This window comes from Pituophis catenifer, unplaced genomic scaffold (assembly GCF_029215685.1).
Source record: "Pituophis catenifer annectens isolate HBS135680 unplaced genomic scaffold, rPitCat1.0.hap2 SCAF_3, whole genome shotgun sequence".
Taxonomy (NCBI): domain Eukaryota; kingdom Metazoa; phylum Chordata; class Lepidosauria; order Squamata; family Colubridae; genus Pituophis; species Pituophis catenifer.
The window spans coordinates 15,563,140-15,588,993 of NW_027256883.1; the positions used below are offsets into that span (position 1 = coordinate 15,563,140).

Consider the following 25,854-nt stretch of genomic DNA (forward strand, 5'->3'; position numbering starts at 1 on the left):
TTTGATATTTCTAGGACAGATTTAAGCTGCCCACAGGACAGATCCGTCCCGTGGGCCTCGAGTTTGACACCCCAACCTATAGGATTACCCTTATCAGACCTATATGCCACTACCACCTACCCTTCCATGCTGCTCAGCTCAACAATATAAAAGAAACAAACATGAAAATTTAACAATGAGATATTAACCAATAAATCCTGCTAAAATAGATGTCATAAAAACAACCAACTCAGTGGTGGGTTTCAAATTTTTTTTACTACTGGTTCTGTGGTTGTGGCTTGGTGAGCATGGCAGGGAAAGGATACTGTAAAATCTCCATTCCCACCCCACTCCAGGGGAAGGTTACTGCAAAATCCCCATTTCCTCCTGATCAGCTGGGACTTGGGAGGCAGAGAAGAGATGGGGGTGAGGCCAGTCAGAATTTTTACTACCTGTTCTCCGAACTACTCAAAATTTCCACTACCGGTTCTCCAGAACTGGACAGAACCTGCTGAAACCCACCTCTGAACCAGCTCCACTTAATAGCAATAGCAGCTTGGTCTCCAAGGCCTTGCATCTTCACAGCTCTATGAGAAGAAAGGAGGGTGGATTCTGACAGGACCTTTGGCATGACTTACCTTTGTCCACTTCTACAATATCAGCTTCTTCAGCTAAGGAAACAAGAGGTTCCTTGAGTTTATGCAGAAACTGCTTAAGGCAGTTGATGGTGTGGGTCCCCACTAGAGTGCTACGGCCAAAGGCTCTCCAGTCAACCACACAGATGCTTAGTGGAGGGTGCAGAAGTTCATTTTCGGGCAATTCCTAACAATGGAGAAACATAAAAGAACCAGTCAGATCTTTCCTTATCTTCTCAAAATGGCATTTTTCATCATTTCCTTTCTGCACATTTTAGTTCTAACTGGAAATGAGTTTTCTATCAAATCCTACAAGAAAATCCTCTGGCGATTGGATTTCTGTAATTTACTTGAGATGATTTGTGTTCCGAATTTTTACAGAAGCCGGATTTCTTTAAATTTCATGTCTTATACTCAATAAAAAGGCCACTGGTGTTTTAGAACCTTTCATCATCTATTTCCATCCAACATGTCCTTTGAACAATCCCATTAAATGTCACAAAGATTAAAATCTATTGGGTTTAAAAAAACTGTAGATGTTTTTCTTAAAAAAAAAATAACTTTAGTTGTAGTCCAACCTTACATAAACTTCTCAGTAAAAAATCCCATTTAATTTCAGACAAGTTGTGATTTAAAAACAACAAGCCTCAGATCTTGCACCTAATAAATTCCAGTTATTAGATTCACCTTTTTATTCATTTAAATTAAAGTCACGTTTGAAGTCTAAATCCATTTATTGATTCATAAGAACCTTGGAACAAGTGACTTGTCATAATTTGTTCTTGCCAAACTTGGATAACATGCTATGGTGGATAGACTTTTATATTAGACACAATTTATTTGATTAGTCTACCTGATTAATTTCTTATGAAACATAAATTCTTTGATTATCACTTCAATAGGAGCATATTGAACTGACACTTCTGAAACTGCATACAAATTAAGATAATTAAAACATCAAAGCCATACTTGTCCAAATGTTCTAATGAACTTCACCAATCATAAAGTGCACAGCAAGATATATACATTATGCAAAGATCTAAAATAAGTATATTATCTGATAATGTGAAAAACAAAAAAAAGCACAAACGAATTATAAATTTGCAAACTATATGCATGAATTCTCAGTATTTTTTACAGAAAACATTCTTAAACATGTAGAAAAGAAATGAAATGAAACAGACTGATAAATAAGCAATCAAACAAAATCAGATTCAGCAAGTTTTCTCTCTTTGTTACACAAGCTAAAGAGAGAGTGGGGGAAGAGATTGATTTATACCCTCTCTTGGTCCCCGCCTTAGAGCTTCCTGTTCCTGTGTAAGAGCAGGTATTCTGATTGGTTTTCAGACACCCATGGGGCCATGCAGGTGTAGGTTGTCTTTGTAGGTTGTCTTGAGTCCCAAACCTGGTTGAATCTTGCTGGGTGATGATGTGATGAAGGGGCTTTGGGCAATTCCTATTATGGCTTTGTCCTAAGCTGGCCCAGTCTTTGTCTTGTAGATAGGTTGGCACCAAAATATCTGCTGGGGGGGGGGGGGCAGGGAGCTGAGGGTGTGTGTTTATGTCTTTAGAAACATGTTCCTCCTTTAGGGAAAACATAATATTCTTTTTAATATTTCCTAGAATACTTCATTTTTCTAGGAGAAGGGTGGGTGCTAACTTTCTACAACCTTAATGCTGTAATCAACAATCCTATAATATTTCTCTTAAAATTATATGCCAGATGCTGCTAGAAATGTGAAGTGCATAGGGCGCAGTTAAAGTTAGCGAAAAACAATGCAAGAGGAGTTTGGGAAGTTAAACCTTCCATTATTTTCTTTCTGGACATAGTTTCTTAAAACAATATGGTAACAATTTCCTCTCTCCTGTGCAGTCAGCGTTAGGGATAAAAATTTCATGGGTATGAACAGTACTATAATTCTAACTGTTGGTTATTAGCTCTCCCACAAGAATGGCAGCTGAAAAAGGTAGGAAAGTTATGCTTAATGCCATTCGACATTTTAAAAATGAAATGAAACTCACAATCGGATTGTATTCTCTTATTTCAACCATATTTTAAGTGTCAGGCCCCATGAGCCAAGATAAACAAGTGGAATTACTTCTGAGCCATTTCCCTTATTGTTCCTCATCTAGAGGGAAATCTTGCTAAACTAAAGCAACTATTTGCATCATATAGTAATAGCAATAGCACTTAGACTTATATACCGCTTCATAGTGCTTTGCAGCCCTCTCTAAGCAGTTTACAGAGTCAGCCTATGGCCCCCAACAATCTAAGTCCTCATTTTACCAACCTCGGAAGGATGGAAGGCTGAGTCAACCTTGAGGCTGGTGAGATTCGATCTGCCAAACTGCTGGCAGCCGGTGATCAACAGAAGTAGCCTGTAGTACTGCACTCTAACCACTGCACCACCGCGGCTCATATGCTCTGAGAATTGCTAGGGAGGAGCCATTTTAACTCTCTTTCTCCCAACCAAATTATCTAAGCTTCCCTGCCTCTTTGACCTCTGGAATGCAGCCCCTCCCACTTGGGAATCCAGACTACATTCCACTACAGTAAGGCAAGCTGTAAGCTAAGTGATTTGTTCAAAGTTACCCACTGTCCTTCAGAACTAAATCAAACCTGAATGCTCATGTCTCCCATGGGTTGCATTGTGCTAGACAACTGAATTATTCTTATGAAATTCTATCTAATTCTATAGCTGAGGTGGCGCAGTGGTTACGGTGCAGTACTGCAGCTACTTCAGCTGACTGCTAGTTCAGCAGATCAGCGGATCAAATCTCACCGGCTCAAGGTTGACTCAGCCTTCCATCCTTCCGAGGTGGGTAAAATGAGGACCCAGATTGTTGGGGGCAATATGCTATTTAGTATACTGTCTTTGGTGTAAGCCGCCCAGAGTCCTCGGAGAGTGGGCGGCATAGAAATAATAATAATAATAATAATAATAATAATAATAATAATAATAATAATAACAACAACAACAACAACAACAACAACAACAACAACATCCTTTTAATCAAAAGGCAAAGATTGCAAAGATGAATATATTTAGCAGAAATTTGTATGCATGTACCACTTCAAACCGGTCTGACAGGGTAGTAAAGTTAGGGTTTTTTTTGTAGCTCTGGATCACAGAGGATTTCACTCCTTTACTGGCACATTCAATGAAGACTTGGGGACGATCAACAGATAGAAACTGCACTTTCTTCAATTCCCGAAGACCCCAGAATAGAACCTGTGGCAGGGAAAGAAATAATATGTAACTTCTACAGAACTCGCTTCAGGGATCAATGTATTAAATACAACAACCCTTTAGAGGAAGCGATAATTTGGATCCTCACACTGCAGGTGGAGAGAAGAGAAGATAAAGTTGGTAAAAAGAAGATAGGCTGTGGACAGGTGGTAATTGGGTTGACCCTGAAGCCATGAGATCAATCTTCTGTTTTTCTTTTGAGCAGCTTATAAAGTATAAAGCAACTGACCCCAGATTGTGTTAATTAACTAATTCATTAGTTAACAAGAAAGAGAAGCAAAAGAATCATTGAGGAAGAGGAGGCACACAACTTAGATCTCTCTTTCTTGGCTAAGAATCTCAAAGTATAATGTCAACACACCATGAATTGCGAGGATCTATTTAAATGTGAGACAATCATGAGATCTCTCTCTCTCTCTCTCTCTCTCCCCTGCCTCCCTCCCTCCATCTTTTAAGTGCAAAACATCTGGCAGGGAAAGAATGAAATCCATACAGGTGTGCATCAGAAGTACAAATGGATGTGAACAAACTCACTTTGCCTCAGCACATTTACATGCACTACACAAGGGCTCAGAGGATCATTAGGCGGTTCATTTATCTGAACTTACCTCTACTCTATATTTACTTAATACAGGTCGTATATTGGCTGGGACTGCATAGATTAGGCTGGCATCTGGAGGATCAAGAGATGGAAGGTTTTCTGGGCCAGAATCAGGGACCTATAGCACAAAAACGCATGTTATTGTTCAGCTGCGATACTATTAAAAGCACTCTGAAAAAAATATCCTGGTTAATTCTCCCTGGAATTAACCTAATCATCTATTGATCAAATCAACAATCCTTCTGCCTCCAACTTTTAATTCAAATAAAATCTTCCTATAATGATCTTCTACATCTTCCTATAAACATCATTCTTACTGGAAACTATATAGATCTATCTAGGTGGTCACTAGAAGTCAGAATAAAACAAGAGTAAAATTGAATTCATTTATTAAAAATGAAATTGTTCCAAACTCACCTGAAGCAGCTCAAATGCAGCCAGAAGATCCCCCCCTGAAAGACTGCCACAGTAGATAGGATGGTAACTAAGTTTTGGGGGCTCATATTTGTCCTCCACCAGCCTAGTTACTGGAGCAGCCACAGTTGCACCGATATATTCTGATTTTCCCTATATGTTTAAAAAGAAAAAAAAAATACACAATGCCATTTATGTTCACATTCTGCTGATCCTCCAAGCTCATGCTTGCAATCATTGGAATAAGCAAAGGGGTTACTAGCAGCATAGCAATATTAAATATCTGGATTCCACAGAAATTTGTTTATCTAGCTTAGTACTTCCATATGGCTTCAATCAATCAACTGTAAGTGGCCCAGAAGTCTACTGATAGATGTAGAAAACCCCTATCCATATGGCTGCTAAGAAACAACACTGATTTGATGGCACATAATCAATTAACACAAATTAAATGACAAGTGTGCCGTCATTTAATGAAATATACTAAATCCTTGGTGATATTTCAGAAGCAAGAATGGGCATCATGTCAATATTCCCTTAGTCAAGGTACAGTATGCAATTAGCTCACCTGAGCTCATTAAATTCTGATATCCTATATGTTGACCAACTCAAGATTTGGCAAGATAAGCATCCATTTCCCCCAAAGAACACCTGGGACCCACCACCCAAATTAAAATAATTGTGTACGATGCTTAACACTCATAGGACCCCTCCCCCCTGGTACCTTGTGGTGCCAACAATTTATTAGATCTCAGGTAACAACCCAGGAATCTTGCAGAAATTCCAACGAGACTTCAGATTGAAGCGATTGTGTTGTTCAGATGTTTCATTACCCAAACTAGGTAACATCATCAATGCACTGATGTTGTTACCTAGGTGGATAATGAAACATCTGCAGGAAAACAAGCAAGCTCAGAGAGCACCAAGGAACCCTCATTTCAACCCTGAGCTACAAATATTCTCCTTTATTGAGACTTCAGGGTCTTTTTTATGAGATCCCAGTGAGAGATGGTTGAAATCATCCTTTCATAAAATTTGGGAGGATTTGGATAGGGACACCAAACCTGTAGTAAAATTGGGGCCTGGGGATTTTAAAATATGGATGTTTTGTTTCCAGGTGAGCATCTACTTCTCAAGGCTCTTATTTGACATGTTAGATTAGTCTTCATTTGCCTGATTGAGGTTTTTTCCTTGTCCTTCTGGATTTTTTAATAGAATAGAATAGAATAGAATAGAATAGAATAGAATAGAATAGAATAGAATAGAATAGAACAGAACAGAACAGAACAGAACAGAACAGAACAGGGTAGGGTAGGGTAGAGTAGAGTAGAGTAGAATAGAATAGAATAGAATAGAATAGAATAGAATAGAATAGAATAGAACAGAACAGAACAGAACAGGGTAGAGTAGAATAGAATAGAATAGAATAGAATAGAATAGAATAGAATAGAATAGAATAGAATAGAATAGAATAGAATAGAATAGAATAGAATAGAATAGAATAGAATAGAATAGAATAACAGAGTTGGAAGGGACCATGTCCTAGTCCAACCCCCCCACCAAGCAGGAGACCCTACACCTCTTTCTGACAGATGGCAGTCCAGTCTCTTCTTGAAAGCTTCCAGTGATGAAGCTCCCGCAATTTCTCCTTATTTCTAGGTTGAATCTCTCCTTGATCAGTTTCCATCCATTATTCCTTGTCTGGCCTTCTGGTGCTTTGGAAAATAGGTTGACCCCCTCCCTCCTCTCTGTGGCAGCCCCTCAAATATTGGAAGACTGCTATCGTGTCCCCCTAGCATACAGTATATTAGATCCAACACTGTTGATTCCTAGAAAAGACAACAAATCAGTGTTTTACTCAGCTCTTTCACTGTATTAATAGAAGTAGAATATTTTTTTTCTAGAGCAGCCTCAGCTTCTATGTATCATTTGCACCTTGCCCCTGACATTGGGATGCTTTCAAAAATATTTTTTTTAAAAAAAGCCTCTGCAATTCATTACATTGAACATTACATTACGCTTTTTTTTAAAAAAAAAAATGTATATAAGTATGGGAAAATTATCTTTACCACAGCATCATCATCATAGAGTTCCACAATGATTATAGGAGGGAATTCGGCAATTTCCTTGGCTTCGCCATGAAGCTGAATATTATTAAAAAGCAACATCTGATTCCAAGTGGGAGACAAAGTTTGCTGAATGATCTACGGGAGAAGGGAAAAAAATAGCATATTAATAATAGCGGGGCTTGCAAGAACATATTGCAGATTATCCTGGCAATAACCTGATATCTTTCAAAGCAGGTTAAAAAGGTTAAAACAGATGGTTGATTGTTTTTTTTCTTCAGTCTTTGGGTTTATTTAAAATTATACTGTCTGACTACCTTTATTTCATGTTACCCACAATCACCACAGAGGCAGGTGATCTATTCAGCCAACAATTTACAGAATACATTTTCCTATACCTGCTCACGCCTGCAGAAGGATTTCTTCTGGGTTGCATTATCTAATGACATCAAGCTTACCACGACCTTGTTCCTCTATGTCAGTGTTTCCCAGCCTCTGGAATTTTAAGATGTGTGGACTTCAACTCCCAGAATTCCCCAGCCAGCAATGTTAGCTGAGGAATTCTGTGAGTTGAAATCCACACATTTTACAATCCCCTAGGTCAGGGGTACCAAACTCGATTCCATTGTTGTGGCCCGCCAGCGTACAGTGGACCTGGCAGCAGATTCGGACAGTGAGGAGATTAGAGAGGAACATGGGCCAGTCCTGGAGTCTGGGGAAGGCTCTGATGTGGGCTCTGCGTCAAAGGCAGAGAGGGGGCCAGCGCCATATGCCAGTTATCAGCTGCCTTTGGAGTCAGACATCAGTGAGCCAGATGAACAGCTGGAGCCTGTTCCCAGTATGCGCATGCGCAGAGTTGTCAGATGAAGGGAACAACTAAGGAACAAGGGTTGACTTGGGAGTAAGGCTACAGGTGGACGATGAATGGCCCCTCCCAGAGGGAATAAAAGAGGAGCAAAAGGGGAGTGGAGTTTGCAGGAGACAATTAGTTCATTACTGCATTCTTGCCAAGTATTGCGGAGTCTGAAAGATATCGGCCTGGCCATTCTCCAACCCTAATAAAGGTCAGTAATTGTGAACTATCTTGAAAGACAGTGGGAGAAGAAAGACTTTGCCGGAGAGGAATTCGCTGTAAATTAAATAAAAGGGGTTTATCGGGACAAGGACTCAGCTTCGTGCTGCTGGAGAAGCCTAGTCAGAACATCCATTGAGGGCTGCATCAAGGATTTTGTGTTTGGGTGGGCATGGCCAGTTCAATGTCACTCATGTTGGGGGCGCCTGTGGTGGCCCAAGCAGACTGCCAGCAAAAATGGCCTCTCGAGCTCTGTATTCACCTGCGATGGCCTCCTGCAACCCTCTGCCAGCAAAAACGGAGCTTGGGAGCTCCATTTTTGCTGGCAGAGGCAATGCAGGCCAGTCCTTCACTGTTTCCAGGGTGGCCCAGCGGGCCATATCTAAGCACCCTGCAGGCCAAATCTGGCCTTGATTTTCACACCCCTGCCCTAGGTTGAGACACACTGCTCTAACAACATTAATCATCCCCATTTTCCCTTACCTTTGTGGTCTGGCAGTGGGAAACAAAAGTCACTTTAGCAAAAGGATCCGAGAGGCCGCTGCTGTCAGCTGCGATTAATCCTCTTGCTTGATACATGTGAGCTCTCAGTTGAAAAATATTCTTGGCTGCAAGCAGGTAATGGAGAGAGTTATGCATGTCGTTTGGGGATGACCAGGAGCATGATAGAAACATGGTAATAGGAGAAGGGACTATAAAAGAACATGGAACAGATTGTATTGTTTTTCTTCTAACTGATTCATGGTGGGATCAACACTATCTGGAAAATAGCCTAGTTCTTCCTTGTTTTTCCCCAGAGGAAAAAAATCCAGTTCAAGTTGTATATTTTGTATATTCAAAATTGTATACTTTGGGCTTTTTCTTTCACTCCTTCCCCATGAACATATGAGCAGTATACAATTCTCTGCATCTAGTTTTTCAGTACTTCTTGGGCTGACCATGAGAACATTTACATGGTTATTCCAAGATGTAACAGTAACAGAGTTGGAAGGGGCCTTGGAGCAGGGGTGAAATCCAGCAGGTTCTGACAGGTTCTGGAGAACCGGTAGTGGAAATTTTGAGCAGTTTGGAGAACTGGTAGCGGAAATTTTGAGTAGTTCGGAGAACCGGCAAATACCACCTCTGGCCGGCCCCAGAGTGGAGTGGGAATGGGAATTTTGCAGTATCCTTCCCCTGGAGTGGAATGAGAATGGAGATTTTTCAGTATCCTTCCTCTGCCCCTCTCACCAAGCTCCACCCACCAAGCCACACCACGCCCACCAAGCCACACCCACAGAACCGGTTATAAAAAAATTTGGATTTCACCACTGCCTTGGAGGTCATCTAGTCCAACCCCCTGCTCCCGCAGGAGACCTGTATTAGGGATTCAAACCGTCAAACTGCTGATCTTTCTGATCGACAAGCTCAGTGTCTTGGCCACTGAGCCACCTAGTCAGGCTTAGTTGTGCTTCAAAATGCCGTCGTTTAAGCAGGATGGATTTAATTTATGTATTTAAGAAAATGTACATGGTTGCACAATTAACTCTCAGGATATTTTTGCTATGAGGATGAAATGCTCAAATTCCCAACCCCTCATACATGTGGAAAATTAAATTGAGCCCTTATTTGTCCCTGATTAGATGAGTAAATTCATGTCAGATACTTTATAACAAAATGGATGGGGCAATTGGTCAGGATTATACTAATCCTTGCTTTCTAATAGAAGGGATTTATATAGTCATATAATCCAATGTATGGCTTCTGTTTAATTTTCTTTATCAAAAATGATTCCATCTAAGGTAAGTATGTTCTTGTTGAGTAGCACATATAATCAGGAAAATTCAATTAATTTTCTTTGAAACCAATGATCTAGGTCAGGGGTCGGCAACCTTAAACACTCAAAGAGCCACAAAGGTCCTAACCGGAAGCCCCCCGTTTAATTCTGGAGCTGACTGAAAGTCTGGTTCCCCTACCATAGAGTCTCCTCCTAGCGTGGCATCCTTTTTCCTCTACCAGTCCTAACCCTATCAATTGCGGGCTGACCTGAAAACCTGCCTCTTGCCATAGAGTCTCTTCCTGGCATGCCTTGCTTCCCCCACCGACCCACCCCCAACTGGAAGCTCCTCTCAAAATTGTGGTGCCGACTGGTGACAGGGAGCCACAGCAGAGGGATGAAAGAGCCACATGCGGCTCCAGAGCCGCAGGTTGCTGACCCCTGATCTAGGTCAACATTTTAATTATGTTCTTTAAAGTTTCAAAGAAGTACATAAAGCTATAAGCAACAACAATAAGGTATACATTAGATAATTTGTTAGTACCCAAATACAAAGTATGTCTCACTTTTGTAGATCAGATTGGCAGGGTAGGAAGTAAGATGGGATCCTGTACTTTCTGCCATAGGTGCTTCTGTTTCATATCCAACTGGTAAGTTTTCGAAAATAGCATGGGCATAGTTACTAGAGCCAAGCCAGAGATAAGTGTCAACTTTTCCATGGACGTTCCAACCTGGAGGCCTTTTTCCTGGCAACTAAAGGAAAAAAGTTAAAATATCAAATCCCCAATGATATTTCTAACCATATTTCTTTTCATAATACTCCACTGGTGGCATCATCTAGATGACTTCTGTTGATCATAAGAAGTTAAGCAGGGTCCAGCTGGGATAGTACTTGGAAGGGAGTCTATCAGGATATCCTATGGCTGTAGCCAGGCCAGAATTTAAAAAAGGAGTATAGAAGAAAACAATGGCAAAATACAATCTGTACTGTGGAAAGATGGATCAATAGATCAGTCTAAAAATAGTGGAGAATATCAATCTGAATAATAGGAGAGATGTTTAGATAGAGAGGAGAAAATCTGCCACTATTAACTTGCCACGATGCCTATAGATTTATAAAGTTTTTTGGAGGGAAAAGCACCTTTTAAAATCATTTTTTCGGCCAAAGAGGTTGTAGAAAAAATTCTTTTAAAAGTAAAAAAACAACCTCTGATGATCGCGCGGCTCAGCTGGGCAATGGGGGCGGGCAGGGATTTTTGCTACCGGTTCCCCGAACCACCCGCCACCATCGCTACCGGATTGGACAATCCGGTCCGAACTGGAAGCATTTCACCCCTGATCTGCGGGATGTAGGCATTTCCTGTCCACGAAAATATCTTTCTCCATGGAACCAGTCCCTGATGCCCAAAAGATTGGAGGCCACTGCTATAAGACTTAGTGAGGATTAAGATTATTTTATTTCTTTTCAGCCTTACTTTCAAAAAATGGGTTTTAATCTTCCCGCAATGTTTGCCCCGCTGCTCCTTCACAGGGGAATACAGCACGTCTTTGGCTGGGATTCTTGTATAGGCGATTCTTTTATTGTTGCTAAGCATCCAGATGAAGATGTCGGGCACTGTATGTTGAGGCTGGAAAAGAGGAACATTGACAGCTTTAAGGCAGGCGCCCAGCTTGCAAAATCTGTTTTTGAAGCAGCAGCAATTTGAAAAATTCAGATGGATGAACAAAGGTTCAGTTAAACGCATCAAGCTTTTATTTCAAAATTAAAACATAGGCATAGCTTTGCATTCACAAGCCTCTATTTAGGGCACGATATTATACCATTTTTAATGGCACTCAGAGCTCAGATTTGAGGGTTTATTTATTGCATGTTTTGATCTCTAACTTTCAGCTTTTGTTTTTTGTAGCATAAGCACATGCTGATCCTACCCAGTTTGACATTATTAAATATATTGGAATGAGGAAAATTAATCCTTTATTCCAGTCCTGTAGCTCCTTCTTTTAGACTGCCAATTCTACACAGGGGAGCGTGTGATTTTTGTGTGTGTTTGTGTTTAAATCCATGGCAATAATAGAGGGTTTTAAAGACCCTATGCCCATATAATTTTCTTTTTTTAAAAAAGAAAGAAAAACGGAAGGGCTGTAGAAAAAAGACAAATAAAGCTACTTTTCACAATTCGTGTTTGTACATCAGAATTGGGCAACCATGAAAAACCGATCATTAAAAAAAAAAAAATAACCCCAATACTTACATGTTGTCTTGCTAGGGACTCACAAACATTCAGTACATTATAGAGTAAAATTAAAATTACTGTTCTGACCTAGGCTTCCTGAGTCATTAAATCTCACAAGTAGTCCCAAAAACCTTTTTTATTGCAACAGCTGTATATTCTCTTTCATTCACAGATGAGTCCCAATTAGTTATAAAGAGTCCTTCGGGAGAAATCCTTCGGGATAATCACCCACCTTTATCTCCCTTGACACGTTGCCAAAGATCTAATTGGCAAAGCCACACGGAGTCCAGAATCAAACAGAGCTTCAGGCTTTAAGCTGAACCAAATGAACAAACATTGCTTCCTGCAAAGGCCCACGTGCCTTTCCTCCACTATTAAGTCTTATGGGAGGGGCCAATCATCTCCAAGCCCTACTCCCAAGTTGTCCCTTTTGTTTTAGCTGTTCTTGACTTCTGGCAGCTCTGCGCATGCACGCACTGGAAACAGGTTCCTCTTCCTCACTAAGGTCCGATTCTGGAGGCTCCGGAGGCAGCACATACCTCCCAGATGGCCCTTTCTCTGCCTCTGATGCAGAGCCCTTGTCCGAGCCTTCCCCGGACTCCAGAACTGGCCCATGGTCCGCCCCAGCCTGCTCACTGTCCGACTCTGCTGCTAGCTCCGCAGGCTGTTGGCGGACCACAACAATTACATTCAGACATCAGCCTACTCAGTTGGGAAGGGAGTGAGATTGAATGTCCTCAGTCCAAATGTATACATTACAACGTAAGAAAGTTTTTGTAAACTACACACACACACACACACACACACACACAGAGGAGGTCTTTTAAAAATGTAAATATTCGTTAGCACTTCAAGCTGCATTTACTCTAGTGCTGACATAAGAAGGAGAAGCAGAGGCATCTGGAAAGGGACGTTTGACTTTTCACCTACTTATTTTCCCTGGAGATAATATCCCCTAGGAGATGGGATGGGAGGGGGGAAATTCCTTTGAGCTGGAGCAGTATATTAGGGGTAGAGTGACTTGGAAGATGGCCAATGAGTGCAGGGGAGTGGGGAATGGAAAGGGAGGGATTTGGGTCTGGAAGTCAGTGTTGGCTGTGATGCAGTCAGAGTTAGAATGTCGTGCTAAATAAATGGGAGTTTTCTTCAAAGACTTTGTTTGAAATGCAATTTATTTGAGACGACCTCGAAACCTGACAATATTAGGATATAGGCTAAGGAGACATTATGCTTTCTCTTGTAAAGTGAATCTTGACCATAAGTTCCAGTCCCAACGGAGATGTCAAGAAGCATATCTATTGGTGCTGATTCTTAGCATTGTCTAATTAGGCATGCTTTTATTCTTTACACTGGAGGAGCCCATAGCAATTTGCAAGCAATGCCCAGGTCTCAGAAAACACTAGCTATCACAAATCATTTCTAAGGCAGAAAGTAGGGTGTTGCCTTTGAAGATCAAGTGGATGAAGAAAGGAAACTCGAGCAGTTACCTCGTCAATTAAGAACCGAATCCTCTCTATAAAGTTTTGTGTTTCACGCATCATTTCATCTAGCGAAATCTTCTTTTTTTGCTGCTGGAGAATCCCTTTAGCATCCTTTGACATGGCTTCCTGTAAAAGCACAGAGAAACAACGGATCTGTAGGAGTGGCGAATATCTGTAGCTTGGATGTAGGATGAGGGTGGAGGTTTGTTCTCCGAGCTTGTGGGTCGGTTTCTGAACGTTTCATTACTAGGCTAGATAACATCTTCAGGGGAATTTAGGGAAATCTTTCCTTTAATCTTTCCTAAATCTCTCCCTAAATTCTGCTGAAGTTGTTACCTAGCCTGGTAACAAAATGTTTGGTAATAAAACCAACCCAAAAGCTTGGAGAACGAATCTCCACCCTCAATAGCAATAGCACTTATACTTATATACTGCTTTACAGTGCTTTACAGCCCTCTCTAAGCGGTTTTACAGAGTCAGCCTATTGCCCCCAACAATTTGGGTCCTCATTTTACCCACCTCAGAAGGATGGAAGGCTGAGCCATCCTTGAGCCTGGTGAGATTTGAACTGCCAAATTGCAGTTAGCCGGCAGTCAGCAGAAGTAGCCTGCAGTACTGCACTCTAACCACTGTGCCACCATGGCTCAAACAACTGATTAGTTCTGGGACTCACACAATTCCAGGGGATGCAAATGCTCTAGTTTGCAGTATGAAGGCAACCTGCAACTCTAAGTCCTTTGAGAGGAAGTGCAAAATTCCAACCCCTCAAAGTTAATTCTTCCAATTGCAGTGTTTGGAAGGACAAGAAGGTGGAGGCATTAAGTGGGCATTTTCTTAATACTGCCTCCCTAATGGACAGATTTGCCTATGGAGGTGCCAATGACAACATAACATCAGCAGCCATGAATCCTAAGACTTTTGAAGGCCAATAGATTTTAAAAGGTGACTTCCCAGCCTCAAGAAAGTTACAAAAGAGAGATTCCCATGGTTTTCCAGGAGAGATTCCCATGGTTCTTTGCCCACATTAGCAACATCCTATAGGGATTTATAGGGACGCGGTGACTCAGTGGCTAAGACCCTGAGTTTGTTGATCAAAAAGTCGGCAATTCAGCGGTTCGAATCCCTAGTGCTGCATAATGGGGTAAGCTCCCATTACTTGTCCCAGCTTCTGCCAACCTAGCAGTTCGAAAGCACCTAAAAAATGCAAAATAGAAAAATAGGGACCCCCTTTGGTGGGATGGTAACAGCGTTTCGTGTGCCTCTAGATTGAGTCATGCCAGCCACATGACCACGGAGACGTCTTTGGACAGCACTGGCTCTTCGGCTTTGAAACGGAGATGAACATCACCCCTAGAGTCGGGAACGACTAGCACATATGTGCAAGAGGAACCTTTACCTTTACTTTTTTATAGGGATTTATTGCTATACAAGTAATCCTCAAATTACGACCACAACTTTGTCCATCTCAAAGTGGTTGTTCAGTGAGTTATACCCGATTTTACAATGTAAGTGAATCATGCGGTCATTAAGAGAATTTGGCTTTCCCGATTGACTTTGCTTGTTGGAAGCCATCTTGGAAAGTTGTAAATGGTGATCACATGATCCTCGGATCCTGCAACTATTGTAAATACATGCCAGTTGCCCAGTGCCCAAATTTTGATCATGTGACCATGGAGATGGTCATAAGTCTCTTCAAATGGTTACTACGTGGATGTTCGTAAGTCAAGGACTATGTGTAACTAAATGTCCTCCTGCCCAAGTTTCATGCCATCTGTGGTGGTTATTTTAAATGACAGTGTGTCACTAGTGGTGACTGAATTACAACAAAAATACCTGTAATGATCTTCCCATTTGTCACTGTCTTTTAGCACATTCCCACATTTCTCCTTCAGATCTGTGCAAGTGAGCAGAACTGGGCCAGTGCTCTCCATCAGGCTGGATGGTGACCACATTTAGCATTTCATGAGTGATCGAATTCCATGGTAGGTGCTGAGCATACAATTGTTCATTGTAATGTCTTTGCCATTATGTGTTGTGGGAACTCAGCCATTTTGGTCATGGCTTGCCCTATTCCCTATTTCCAACCTCCCGTGTAATGGAGTATAGTGTAGTGACACACTGTCATTTAAAACAACAACCACAGATGGCATGAAACTTGGGAAGGGGGACATTTAGTTACACATAGTTTATTCATGAATGAAGACAAATATATGTGTCCCAGGATAATGTTGTAAATTCCAATCTGGTTCGGTCACCAGGACCAGAGATTTAATCTTTCAAGCTTTCAGACTCATGCTGGAGCCCATCCTCAGAGAACTTCTCTCTAGCACAGGGGTCAGCAACCTTAAAAACTCAAAGAGCCACAAAGGTCCTAACCTGAAGCCCCCCGTTCAATTCTATAGCCGAACAGAAGTCTCCTCCTAATGTGGCATCCTTTTTCCCCTGCCAACTGGAAGTCCAGTTCCCCCACCATCGAGTCTCTTCCTAGCGTGGCATCCTTTTCCCCCTGCCAACTGGAAGTCCAGTTCCCCCATCATAGAGTCTCCTCCTACCTCGGCGTCCTTTTTCCTCTACCTGTCCTAACTGAAAGCCCTATCCATTGTGGAGCTGACTGGTGACAGGGAGCCTCAGCAGAGTGATGAAAGAACCACATGTGGCTCCAGAGCCACGGGTTGCCGACCCTTGCTCTATCAAAATGTGTGCTTAAGGCTATTCTATACATCATATTTATGTGGTGCTTTCCTATTGGTTGGATGGCCAGCACAAGTCTGAAAACTCAGAAGAGTAAACCTCTGGTCCCAGTGACTGACTCAGGTTCGATCTTGGAACAGTTTATTCAGTTCATTCATTAAATTATAGTTAAACCAAACATGGCTTAGCACAAATATAATGCCAGCCAATTGGTCCAGCAGGTTTTTAATTCATTCCCACAACAGCCTAATCAAATAGTTCACATACCAGTTCTTGCTTGCACAGTTTCAGTCTTTTTTTATCCAAAGCTGTCCGATTCATGAGTTTGGGCTTTTTTTCAGCATTTGTGATAAACGATCTATGGATGCACAAAAGAAGCTTTAGAGACAATAAAAGAACATTTCTACAAAAAAAAAAAAAGATAGCGCTTCTACTGGGATATACTTTGATCTAGCAAAGCAGGAGAGGCAGATATATTACGAGCTTTAATTTATAGCACAATACAGTCATCATTTGTATTTATAAAAAACATGAAGATTCGGAAACACAATTTCTATGTTAATATTCCAAAGGAAATTAATCTGTTTTATTTTGCACCTACATCGCCACACCCAACAGAAGTTTAAAGAAATATGCATAACTACGTTGATCTTGCAGATTTTGGCAATATCTATTTTCAAGAATTGTTAGTGAATGCTTCCAATCAATATTACGTTCTTCTGGCAGAATCAAAAGCTTGCTGGATTATCTAGTAATGAATTGCAGGTAAATTTATAAAGGAAAAAACAATTGAAAGTAGGCCTTTGCACAAAATTGGAATCAAAGCCAGTAATAACTTTTACACTTACAGAATATATATAAAAAAAGCAAGCAATTCTGATTTAGCTGCTGTGCTCAAAGATTTCAATCAGTTTTCATTTTTAAGATGACTCACACTTCCCTCACTTTTTTTTTTTTTTAATTTGATTTATATGCCGCCCTTCTCCGGAGACTCAGGGCGGCTTACAATGCGTTAAGCAATAGCCTTCATCCTTTTGTATATTTATACAAAGTCAGCTTATTGCCCCCACAAACTGGGTCCTCATTTCACCTACCTTAGAAAGGATGGAAGGCTGAGTCAACCTTGAGCCTTGGAGAGATTCGAACCAGCAGAAATTGCAGGCAGCTGTGTTAATAACAGGGTGCTTAGACCACTGTACTATCAAGGCTCAATTATTTACATGCAGAATAAAACTTGGTTATGATTCAACCTTTTTACAACACAATGCTTAAGTAGAATATATAAATATTGATCAAAAGACACGTATTTTAAGTTCAGGTGAATACAAAGTGCCAAATGACTTATGTATAGAAGATTATTCTGTGGAAAATTAATCAAAAGCAAAGTTATTTTTGTATATAATTTGTTTAAAAATAAGTCACAAACTGATGTGGGACAGATTCAAAATCAACGTAGACATACAGTGTGTTAGAAATCAACTCTGCATGATGTGTGTGTATGTGTATTTGCCTTTGCCTTCTTCCTAGGGCTGAGCGAGAGTGACTGGCCCAAGGTCACCAAGCTAGCTTTCTGCTTAAGGCAAAACTAGAAGTCACAGTCCCCCAATTTTAGCCTAGTGCTTTTAACCACTACAGGTAGTCCTCGACTTATAACAGTTCATTTAGTGACTGTTCAAAGTTACAACGGCACTGAAAAAAGTGATTTATGACTATTTTTCACAGTTACGACCTTTGCAGCATCCCCAGGGTCATGTGATTGAAATTCAGACGCTTGGCAACTGGTTCATATTTATGACCGTTGCTGTGTCCCAAGAGTCATGTGATCCCCTTTTGCGACCTTCTGACAAGCAAAGTCAATGGAGAAGCAAGATTCACTTAACAACCGGGTTACTAACTTATCAACTGCAGTGATTCACTTAACAACTATGGCAAGGAAGATCGTAAAAATCAGGCAAAACTCACTTAACAAATGTCTTACTTAACAACATAAATTTTGGGCTCAAGCGTGGCCGTAAGTCAAGGACTACCTGTAAACTGGCTCTTCTCTACATGATTAATGAAGAGAAGGACGAGGGGAGACATGATAGCAGTGTTCCAATATCTCAGGGGCTGCCACAAAGAAGAGGGAGTCAAGCTATTCTCCAAAGCACCTGAGGGCAGGACAAGAAGCAATGGGTGGAAACTAATCAAGGAGAGAAACAACCTAGAACTAAGAAGAAATTTCCTGACAGTTAGAATAATTAATCAGTGGAACAACTTGCCTCCAGAAGTTGTGAATGCTCCAACACTGGAAGTTTTTAAGAAGAGGTTGGATAACCATTTGTCTGAAGTGGTGTAGGGTTTCCTGCCTAGGCAGGGGGTTGGACTAGAAGACCTCCAAGATCCCTTCCAACTCTATTATTCTATTCTATTCTATTCTATTCTATTCTATTCTATTCTATTCTATTCTATTCTATTCTATTCTATCCTATTCTATTCTATTCAGAAAGTGTAACATTTCCAAATATCACCAGTTTCTATCAATCATGTAGAACTATTCTGACAGGTTTCTTCCCTGAGTATTCTTACCTACTTTGCTTGATAAAATCAACCAGAGTTGACTTTATTTTCTCTTCTGATGCAATCTCAGAAACTTTAATGAGATTTTTCACTTGCTCCAAACCTTCTTCCTGAAAGAAAAAGAGAAGAATAAAGAAGGGCATTAAAATAATTTCAGATATCAATCGATGCTATAGGTACATATTATTGTTGGAATATTTTTATATGCTTACAATAAGGAAAGACAGTAGCTGGTTCCTACTGTCAATATAAATAAGTGAATCTTTCATGTAACAAAAGAAAACATGTATAGAAAAATACATGTAGAAAGAAAAAATGCCCATTGCTTAGCTGTAGATAAAGAAAAATCTGCTAAACCATAAATAATGAAGTTTGCTGTAACTTTAAGATAAGGAAACGTGTTTAACCGAATATAAAAAGAAGATGTTCACGAATGAAGGCAAATATACATGTCCCAGGATAATGTTGCAGGATCCAATCTGGGTCGGTCGCCAAGACTTAGTCTTGGCGACGAAGATTTAGTCTTCTGAGCTTTTGGATTCCTGCGGGAGCCCATAGTCAGAGAAGTTCTCTCGACCGGAATAGCAATAGCATTTAGACTTATATACCACTTTACAATGCTTTACAGCCCTCTCTAGTGCATATAGTCAAGGCTATGGTTTTCCCAGTTGCAATGGATGGCTGTGAAAGTTGGACCATAAGAAAGGCTGAACGCCAAAGAATTGAGGCCTTTGAACTCTGGTGCTGGAGAAGACTCCTGCGAGTCCCTTGGACTGCAAGGCGATCAAACCGGTCAGTCCTAGAGGAGATCAACCCTGACTGCTCTTTAGAAGGCCAGATCCTGAAGATGAAACTCAAATACTTTGGCCACCTAATGAGAAGGAAGGACTCACTGGAGAAGAGCCTAATGCTGGGAACGATGGAGGGCAAAAGAAGAAGGGGACGACAGAGAACGAGGTGGCTGGATGGAGTCACTGAAGCAGTCGGCGTGAGCTTAAATGGACTCCAGAGGATGATAGAGGACAGGAAGGCCTGGAGGAACGTTGTCCATGGGGTCACGATGGGTCAGACACGACTTCGCAACTAACAACAACAGCCCTCTCTAAGCGGTTTACGAAGTGCCTGGTTGTGTGTAGCTTTTTCGTTGTTGATTGGGATGTTGATGCCTAAGATGTTCACGCTGATAGGGCAGAAACTCTTGTAATAATTTTATTTATTTATTTATTTATTCATTCATTATTTAGAAAATTTATATTGCTACCTACTCAAGCCATCTTACAGGACATAGAGATCCAATATAAAAGAAATAAAAATAATAAATAATAAAATAATAATAATAAGCCGACATATAAGCCGACATATTTCATTCGGTTGATAATGATTGACTTAAAAAAAAAAACCCCTATAAATAGATGGAAAGAAAGCCTGATGCAGCCACCCATCCAAAGCAACTTGACAACTTTGGCTGAATAAATATATTTTGTCTCTCCGCCAATTGTCTGTTGCATTTTATTAAAATCCTGACTTGAAAAAAAGAGAAAAGAAAGAAGTCTAATCTTTCTGACACTGTTAAAAGGAAGGCTGTGTGACAAGTGTGTGTGATACACCCATAATAGCAGGGGTGAAATCCAGCAGGTTCTGACAGGTTCTGGAGAACTGGTAGCAGAAATTTTAAGTAGTTCAGAGAACTGGCAAATGCCACCTCTGGCTGGCCCCAGAGTGGGGTGGGAATGGGGATTTTGCAATATCCTTTCCCCAGGATTGGGGAGGGAATGGGGATTTTGCAGTATCCTTCCCCTACCACGCCCACCAAGCCACACTATGCCCACCAAGCCACACCCACAGAACCGGTAGTAAAAAAATTTGGATTTCACCACTGCATAATAGTAAACAAAAACAAACCTAACACACTTTTACTAGAGAGTGAAGACACCAGCTCCTTCTCACTGGATTCAAAATAGTTCAATGAACAGAAAGATTTCCCAACATACAACATATAAATAAACTTATCATATTAAGCATTGTTTCTTAGTGGTCTTCCAGTTATTACTTTATTCTTCTTCCCCTTTATCTTAATCTATTACTCCATCTTCTTCCCCTCTTTTTCCTTTCCCCCCCCCCTCTTTTTCCCCCCTTTTTCCCTTATAGAGAACTGTACATTTTAGTTATTTCTTTACTATTATATATTTCTACCTTCATATTATATACATTTTTATTCCACTCTGCACATAGGATACATCTCTATTTTGTACTTCTATTTTTCTCTCCTAATAGTTATTATTCTTTATTGTTAATCTTAAACCAATTATACTATTTATTCCATATTCTATAATATTCTGTCTCTTCTTTTTCCTTAATTTCTTGAAAGATTTCCAATAAGAAATGAATGTTTACTCTAGGGAAACTACTGTATTATAAAAACCCATTTATTTAATCAATGTACATGGCTACCCATTTTGCAAATGCAACTCAGCGGATAACCAGGGATTTTAAGCAAAATTTTAAGCAAAATAATAGCAAAAGCATAGGAGCATAATGCACCCACAATATGTATTCAGCATTTCAAACCATCCAGAAAAGGCTGCCCACTTACGCCAGTTGAAACAACTGAGTTGATTGATCGATTGAAAATTGTTTCACAAAGACACACTCTCTATGTGCGGCTCAAACATCAGCGTCATTCCAAACTTACCAAGAGATCTCCCATTTTTTCCAGGGTATTTGAGAGATACAACCGAAAGGTTTGATTCCCCCAAAAGCTCTTGACGTAAACGCAAGGCTTCTTCTCACCATAAGGCAAGTATAGGTAGTTTCTGTTGAAAGAGAAGAATGCTCATCGGTCTGTTGAAATCCACTTCCTAAGGGACCTCACATACAAGGTCTAGCATAAGTTAGTAGTCATTAAAAATTACCTGGTTTTTTTAAAAAATCTGTTTTTAAAAATGATACCTAACTCAATTATGAATTGATTAATGAATCAATTGAATCATTGGTGCTGTTAGATCCTGGTCAAACAGTTCTTTGGGATTCCCAGATGTGACTGGCGTTTTGTTATCGACAGATGGAAATTTTATTGATGTGCCGCTTTTCTATCCAAGGTCTTTTGGTATGGCACCAAGTGTGCCAATAACCACAAGGATCACCATCAGTGGAACAATCTGCCTCCAGAAGTTGTAAATGCTCCAAGTTTTTAAGAAGAGATTGGATAACCATTTGTCTGAAATGCTATAGCCTCGGTGGTGCAGCGGACTAAGTGCTGTTAACTGCTAGCACTTAGCTGCCAGCTGCCTGCAATTAGTGAGAGTTCAAATCTCATCAGGCTCAAGGTTGACTCAGCCTTCCATCCTTTCGAGGTAGGTAAATTGAGGACCCAGATTGTGGGGGCAATAAGCCAGCTTTGTATAGAACAACACCGCTTGGGGGGGGGGGCAAAGCCCTAATAAGCAGGTATATACATAGAAGTATGCAGGCAGTACAGTATTCTACAGTATTTTAACTGGCTAACTTTCTCTACTTTCCCAACTCTGTGTTCCTATCACCTTTTCATGACTGACACATGATAATTTTTATAGATGTTCCAGTAAATCATTTTGGCAAGGGGTTATGCCCACCGTTCAAAAAAGTTAAGAGGATGGCTGGGACCGACCAACTTTTTTGACTTTTTTTCTTGACTTTTCCTCTAGGCAGAGTCACTTCACTAGCCCCTAATTCCATCACAGTTTAGAACATCCCAAAAAATTGTTGACAACTCCCTAAAGTAATTTTGGGTACTTATGGGGAGTCAAGTTTTGATGTTTTGTGCAATCCGAGTCACTGGAGTTAGTATTATACGAGAACCTAATTAGTAGTGGTTTAAGGGATGCGGTGGTTCAGTGACTAAGACGCTGAGTTTGTCAATTGAAAGGTTGGCAGTTCAGCGGTTCGAATCCCCAGTGCCGTATAACAGGGATGAGCACCGGTTACTTGTCCCAGCTTCTGCTAACCTAGCAGTTCGAAAGCATGTAAAAATGCAAGTAGAAAAATAGGGACCACCTTTGGTGGGAATGTAACAGCCACAGGTGGGTTCTACTTACCTTTACTACCGGTTCGCAATGGGGCCGCGCGCTCTTCTGCACAAGCGCAGGAGCATTTTGATGATGTCAGGGTCAGTGGGCGGAGCCACCCACCAGTTTTACTACCGGTTCTATAGAAGCGGTGCAAACTGGGGACAACCCACCACTGGTAACAGCGTTCCGTGTACCTTTGGCGTTTAGTCATGCCGGCCACATGACCACAGATACATCTTCGGACAGTGCTGGCTCTTCGGCTTTGAAACCGAGATGAGCACCACCCCTTAGAGTTGGGAACGACTAGCACATATGTGCGAGGGGAACCTTTACCTTTACCTTTAATTAGTAGTGGTTTAGTCAACAACCCATACTTAAGCTTGGCTCAATGATGTGTCAACCCATTGGTTATTTGAAGAGTCCCAGTTAAAGAGAGCAAGAGATGGAAATTTAGCAGAATGAATCTACCTGTTTCCTTCCGTAATTAATGGCTTTTCAGGAGATGTGGTAGATATCAGAGGCATTGCAACGTCAGGAGAATCTTCTCCTGTTCCTTCGTGCAACAAAGGGGAACCTTCTTCTTCTTCTCCTTCATGGGCCTTCTTTTTCCCCCTGGCTCCAGATGACACTCCATCAATCACATTTCCAAAGTCCCCTACAAAAACCAAAACTACTTGTCAGGATGGCAAAATGAGAAAGATAGAAATGAGATTAGGACTAAAGATAAAACCCAGGAATTCATTTACAGTACCAAACATTTGGTGCTGATGAGCAGGTATCATAAAGATTTCAAATTCTTAAAATTCTGCGGGATTTCACAGAACATCTCCCTCCGACAGTGCTAATACTGTAACTCCCTCAGGTATCCAAATACTTAAGAAAAAGGTAACCTAGTTTTTAAAAAAGAGATCTCATTGTTTTGCATGTCTATGTTTTCAAGTGGATATTTGAAGTCTTTTTATAGCAGCTGGAGTGGCAATTGAAGCAGAATGTATTGAATTTGATGATAAATGAAAATGGCAATCTTGATTCCTTGGAACATGAGAACTTTGAAGTAAGTCCAACAATAATTCTTCTTCCTTCAGGTAGCTTTTGAGATATCTCCTATAATCCTGGCTGTCAGACCTGGAAGCCAGTGGTGAAATCTAAAATTTGTTACTACCGGTTCTCTGGGAGTGGCTTGGTAGTTGTGGAGGGTAATGTGACTGGGTGGGCATGGCCAAATTTTTTTTTTAACTTTGGTTTTTTTAAAACCATTTTTTCTACAACCTCTTCAGCAAAAAAATGCTTTCAAAAGGCTCTGACAATCCCAGCTGAGTTGCCTGATCGGCAGAGGCTATTTTTCTTTTAAAAGCCTCTGCCGATCAGGCAACTCAGCTTGAATCGTGAGGGGCATTTAAAAGAAAAAAAGCCTCTGCTGATTAGGCAACTCAGCTTGGATTGTCAGAGGCATTTAAAAGAAAAAAAGCCTCTGCCGATCAGGCAACTCAGCTTGAATCATCAGAGGCTTTTAAAAGCATTTGACGATCCCAGCTGAGCCGCACGATCATCAGAGGCTTTTTTTCTTTTGAATGCCTCTGAATTTTTTCCACCAAAAAGGTTGTAGAAAAAATGCCTTTAAATTTTTTTTTTAAAAAAGCCTCTGATGATTGTGTGCCTCAGCAGGGATTTTTGCTACCGGTTCTCCGAACCACCTGCCTCCATCACTACCGGATCGGGCGATCCAGTCCGAACCGGGAGCATTTCACCCTGCTGGAAGCCATCTTTTACAGTTGGGCCTTCAGGCCTGCTACAATTTCTACTGTGGGAAAATGGAAGGGGGGAATGTATAGAGCATGGGTGATATATAGTCAAAATAACATTCTTTTCTCAGAGAGTCAAGGCCACGATACCCTGCAGCTGCCATGAGAGAACTGAGAGGCATCTCCAGTTGGGACAGTGCGTTGTGGGTGCTGGGCAGGGACTTGAACTTTCTTTTGGGTGGGGAAAACCTGGAAGCTTTCAGATTTAGGTTTCCCCAGATGTGCCAATATGACATCTCTAATAAAATGTAACTTTGAGGAAATCCAAGCCTCGGAGTCTTCTTTCGTTGAGGGTGTTACTTGGAACCCTGATACAGGCTTTAGAAAGGGATCCTAAATGGGATCCCTATAACAAATCACCTGTGTGATTCACCTATATCCTCGGTCTTTGGAAAATCCCTGTCTACAACCTTCCCCTTGGTATCCTGACAGTTTGGACTACAATCCTATCAATTCTTTGATCCTATAGAATAATATCCAGTTGATACATGATACAGTACAAATAGTCCTCGACTTACAACAGTTCATTTATTGACCGTTCAAAGTTACAACGACACTGAAAAAAGTGACTTATGACTATTTTTCACAGTTATGACCTTTGCAGCATCCCCATGATCAGGTGATCAAAATTCAGATGCTTGGCAACTGGCTCATACTTATGACGGTTGCAATGCCCCAGGGTCACGTGATCATCTTTTGAAACCTTCTGACAAGCAAAGTCAACAGGGTAACCAGGTTCAGTTAACAACCGTGTTATTCACTTTACAACTGCAGTGAGTCGCTTAACAATTGTGGCAAAAAAAAAAGTCGTAAAACTCCCTTAACTAATTTCTCACTTAGCAACATAAATTCTGAATTTAATTGTGGTCATAAGTCGAGGACTAGCTCTCCTAGCCAGCATGACTAATGGAAAAGTCTCTCCCTTAACCTTTCTTAAGAGGGTGGAGAAACAGGATAAGGCCTTGCTCTAATCCACAGTACACAAATACACTCATGAGGTTTTGACACATTCAGCCTCTCCCAAGCCTCATGTTTCAGTCAATATTAGACTTAGACTTATTTACCTAAAAAGCCTTCTTCTCTACACCCAAGCTGATAATACAGGCTTGTTATCTTGAGATAACAACTGATGTACTTAGAACGAAAGAAGATTTTTCTTGTAATGAAAAGACATGCTGGGTTTTTCCTGAAGTTTGATACTGGCCCTGACTCAAGCAACCTGAGGGAAGAGCAAAATGTTTTTTATTTTTATTTTTTTTGTGGCATTAGT

General features: G+C 40.8%; 1 protein-coding gene across 1 annotated transcript in view; it reads right to left on the minus strand.

The window, feature by feature from the left end:
- Positions 1 to 25,854, minus strand: part of FER1L6 (fer-1 like family member 6) — a 110,203-nt gene that overhangs the window by 48,912 nt on the left and 35,437 nt on the right. The window contains exons 13-25 of the mRNA XM_070942030.1: positions 23,251 to 23,437; positions 21,429 to 21,549; positions 18,746 to 18,846; positions 16,445 to 16,535; positions 13,493 to 13,612; positions 11,247 to 11,399; positions 10,338 to 10,524; positions 8,502 to 8,626; positions 6,950 to 7,084; positions 4,884 to 5,033; positions 4,474 to 4,584; positions 3,686 to 3,847; positions 618 to 801 (exon numbers count right to left, since the gene is read on the minus strand). Of these exons, the coding sequence (XP_070798131.1) occupies positions 618 to 801; positions 3,686 to 3,847; positions 4,474 to 4,584; positions 4,884 to 5,033; positions 6,950 to 7,084; positions 8,502 to 8,626; positions 10,338 to 10,524; positions 11,247 to 11,399; positions 13,493 to 13,612; positions 16,445 to 16,535; positions 18,746 to 18,846; positions 21,429 to 21,549; positions 23,251 to 23,437 (1,827 nt within the window). The remainder of the gene's footprint in view (positions 1 to 617; positions 802 to 3,685; positions 3,848 to 4,473; positions 4,585 to 4,883; positions 5,034 to 6,949; positions 7,085 to 8,501; positions 8,627 to 10,337; positions 10,525 to 11,246; positions 11,400 to 13,492; positions 13,613 to 16,444; positions 16,536 to 18,745; positions 18,847 to 21,428; positions 21,550 to 23,250; positions 23,438 to 25,854) is intronic.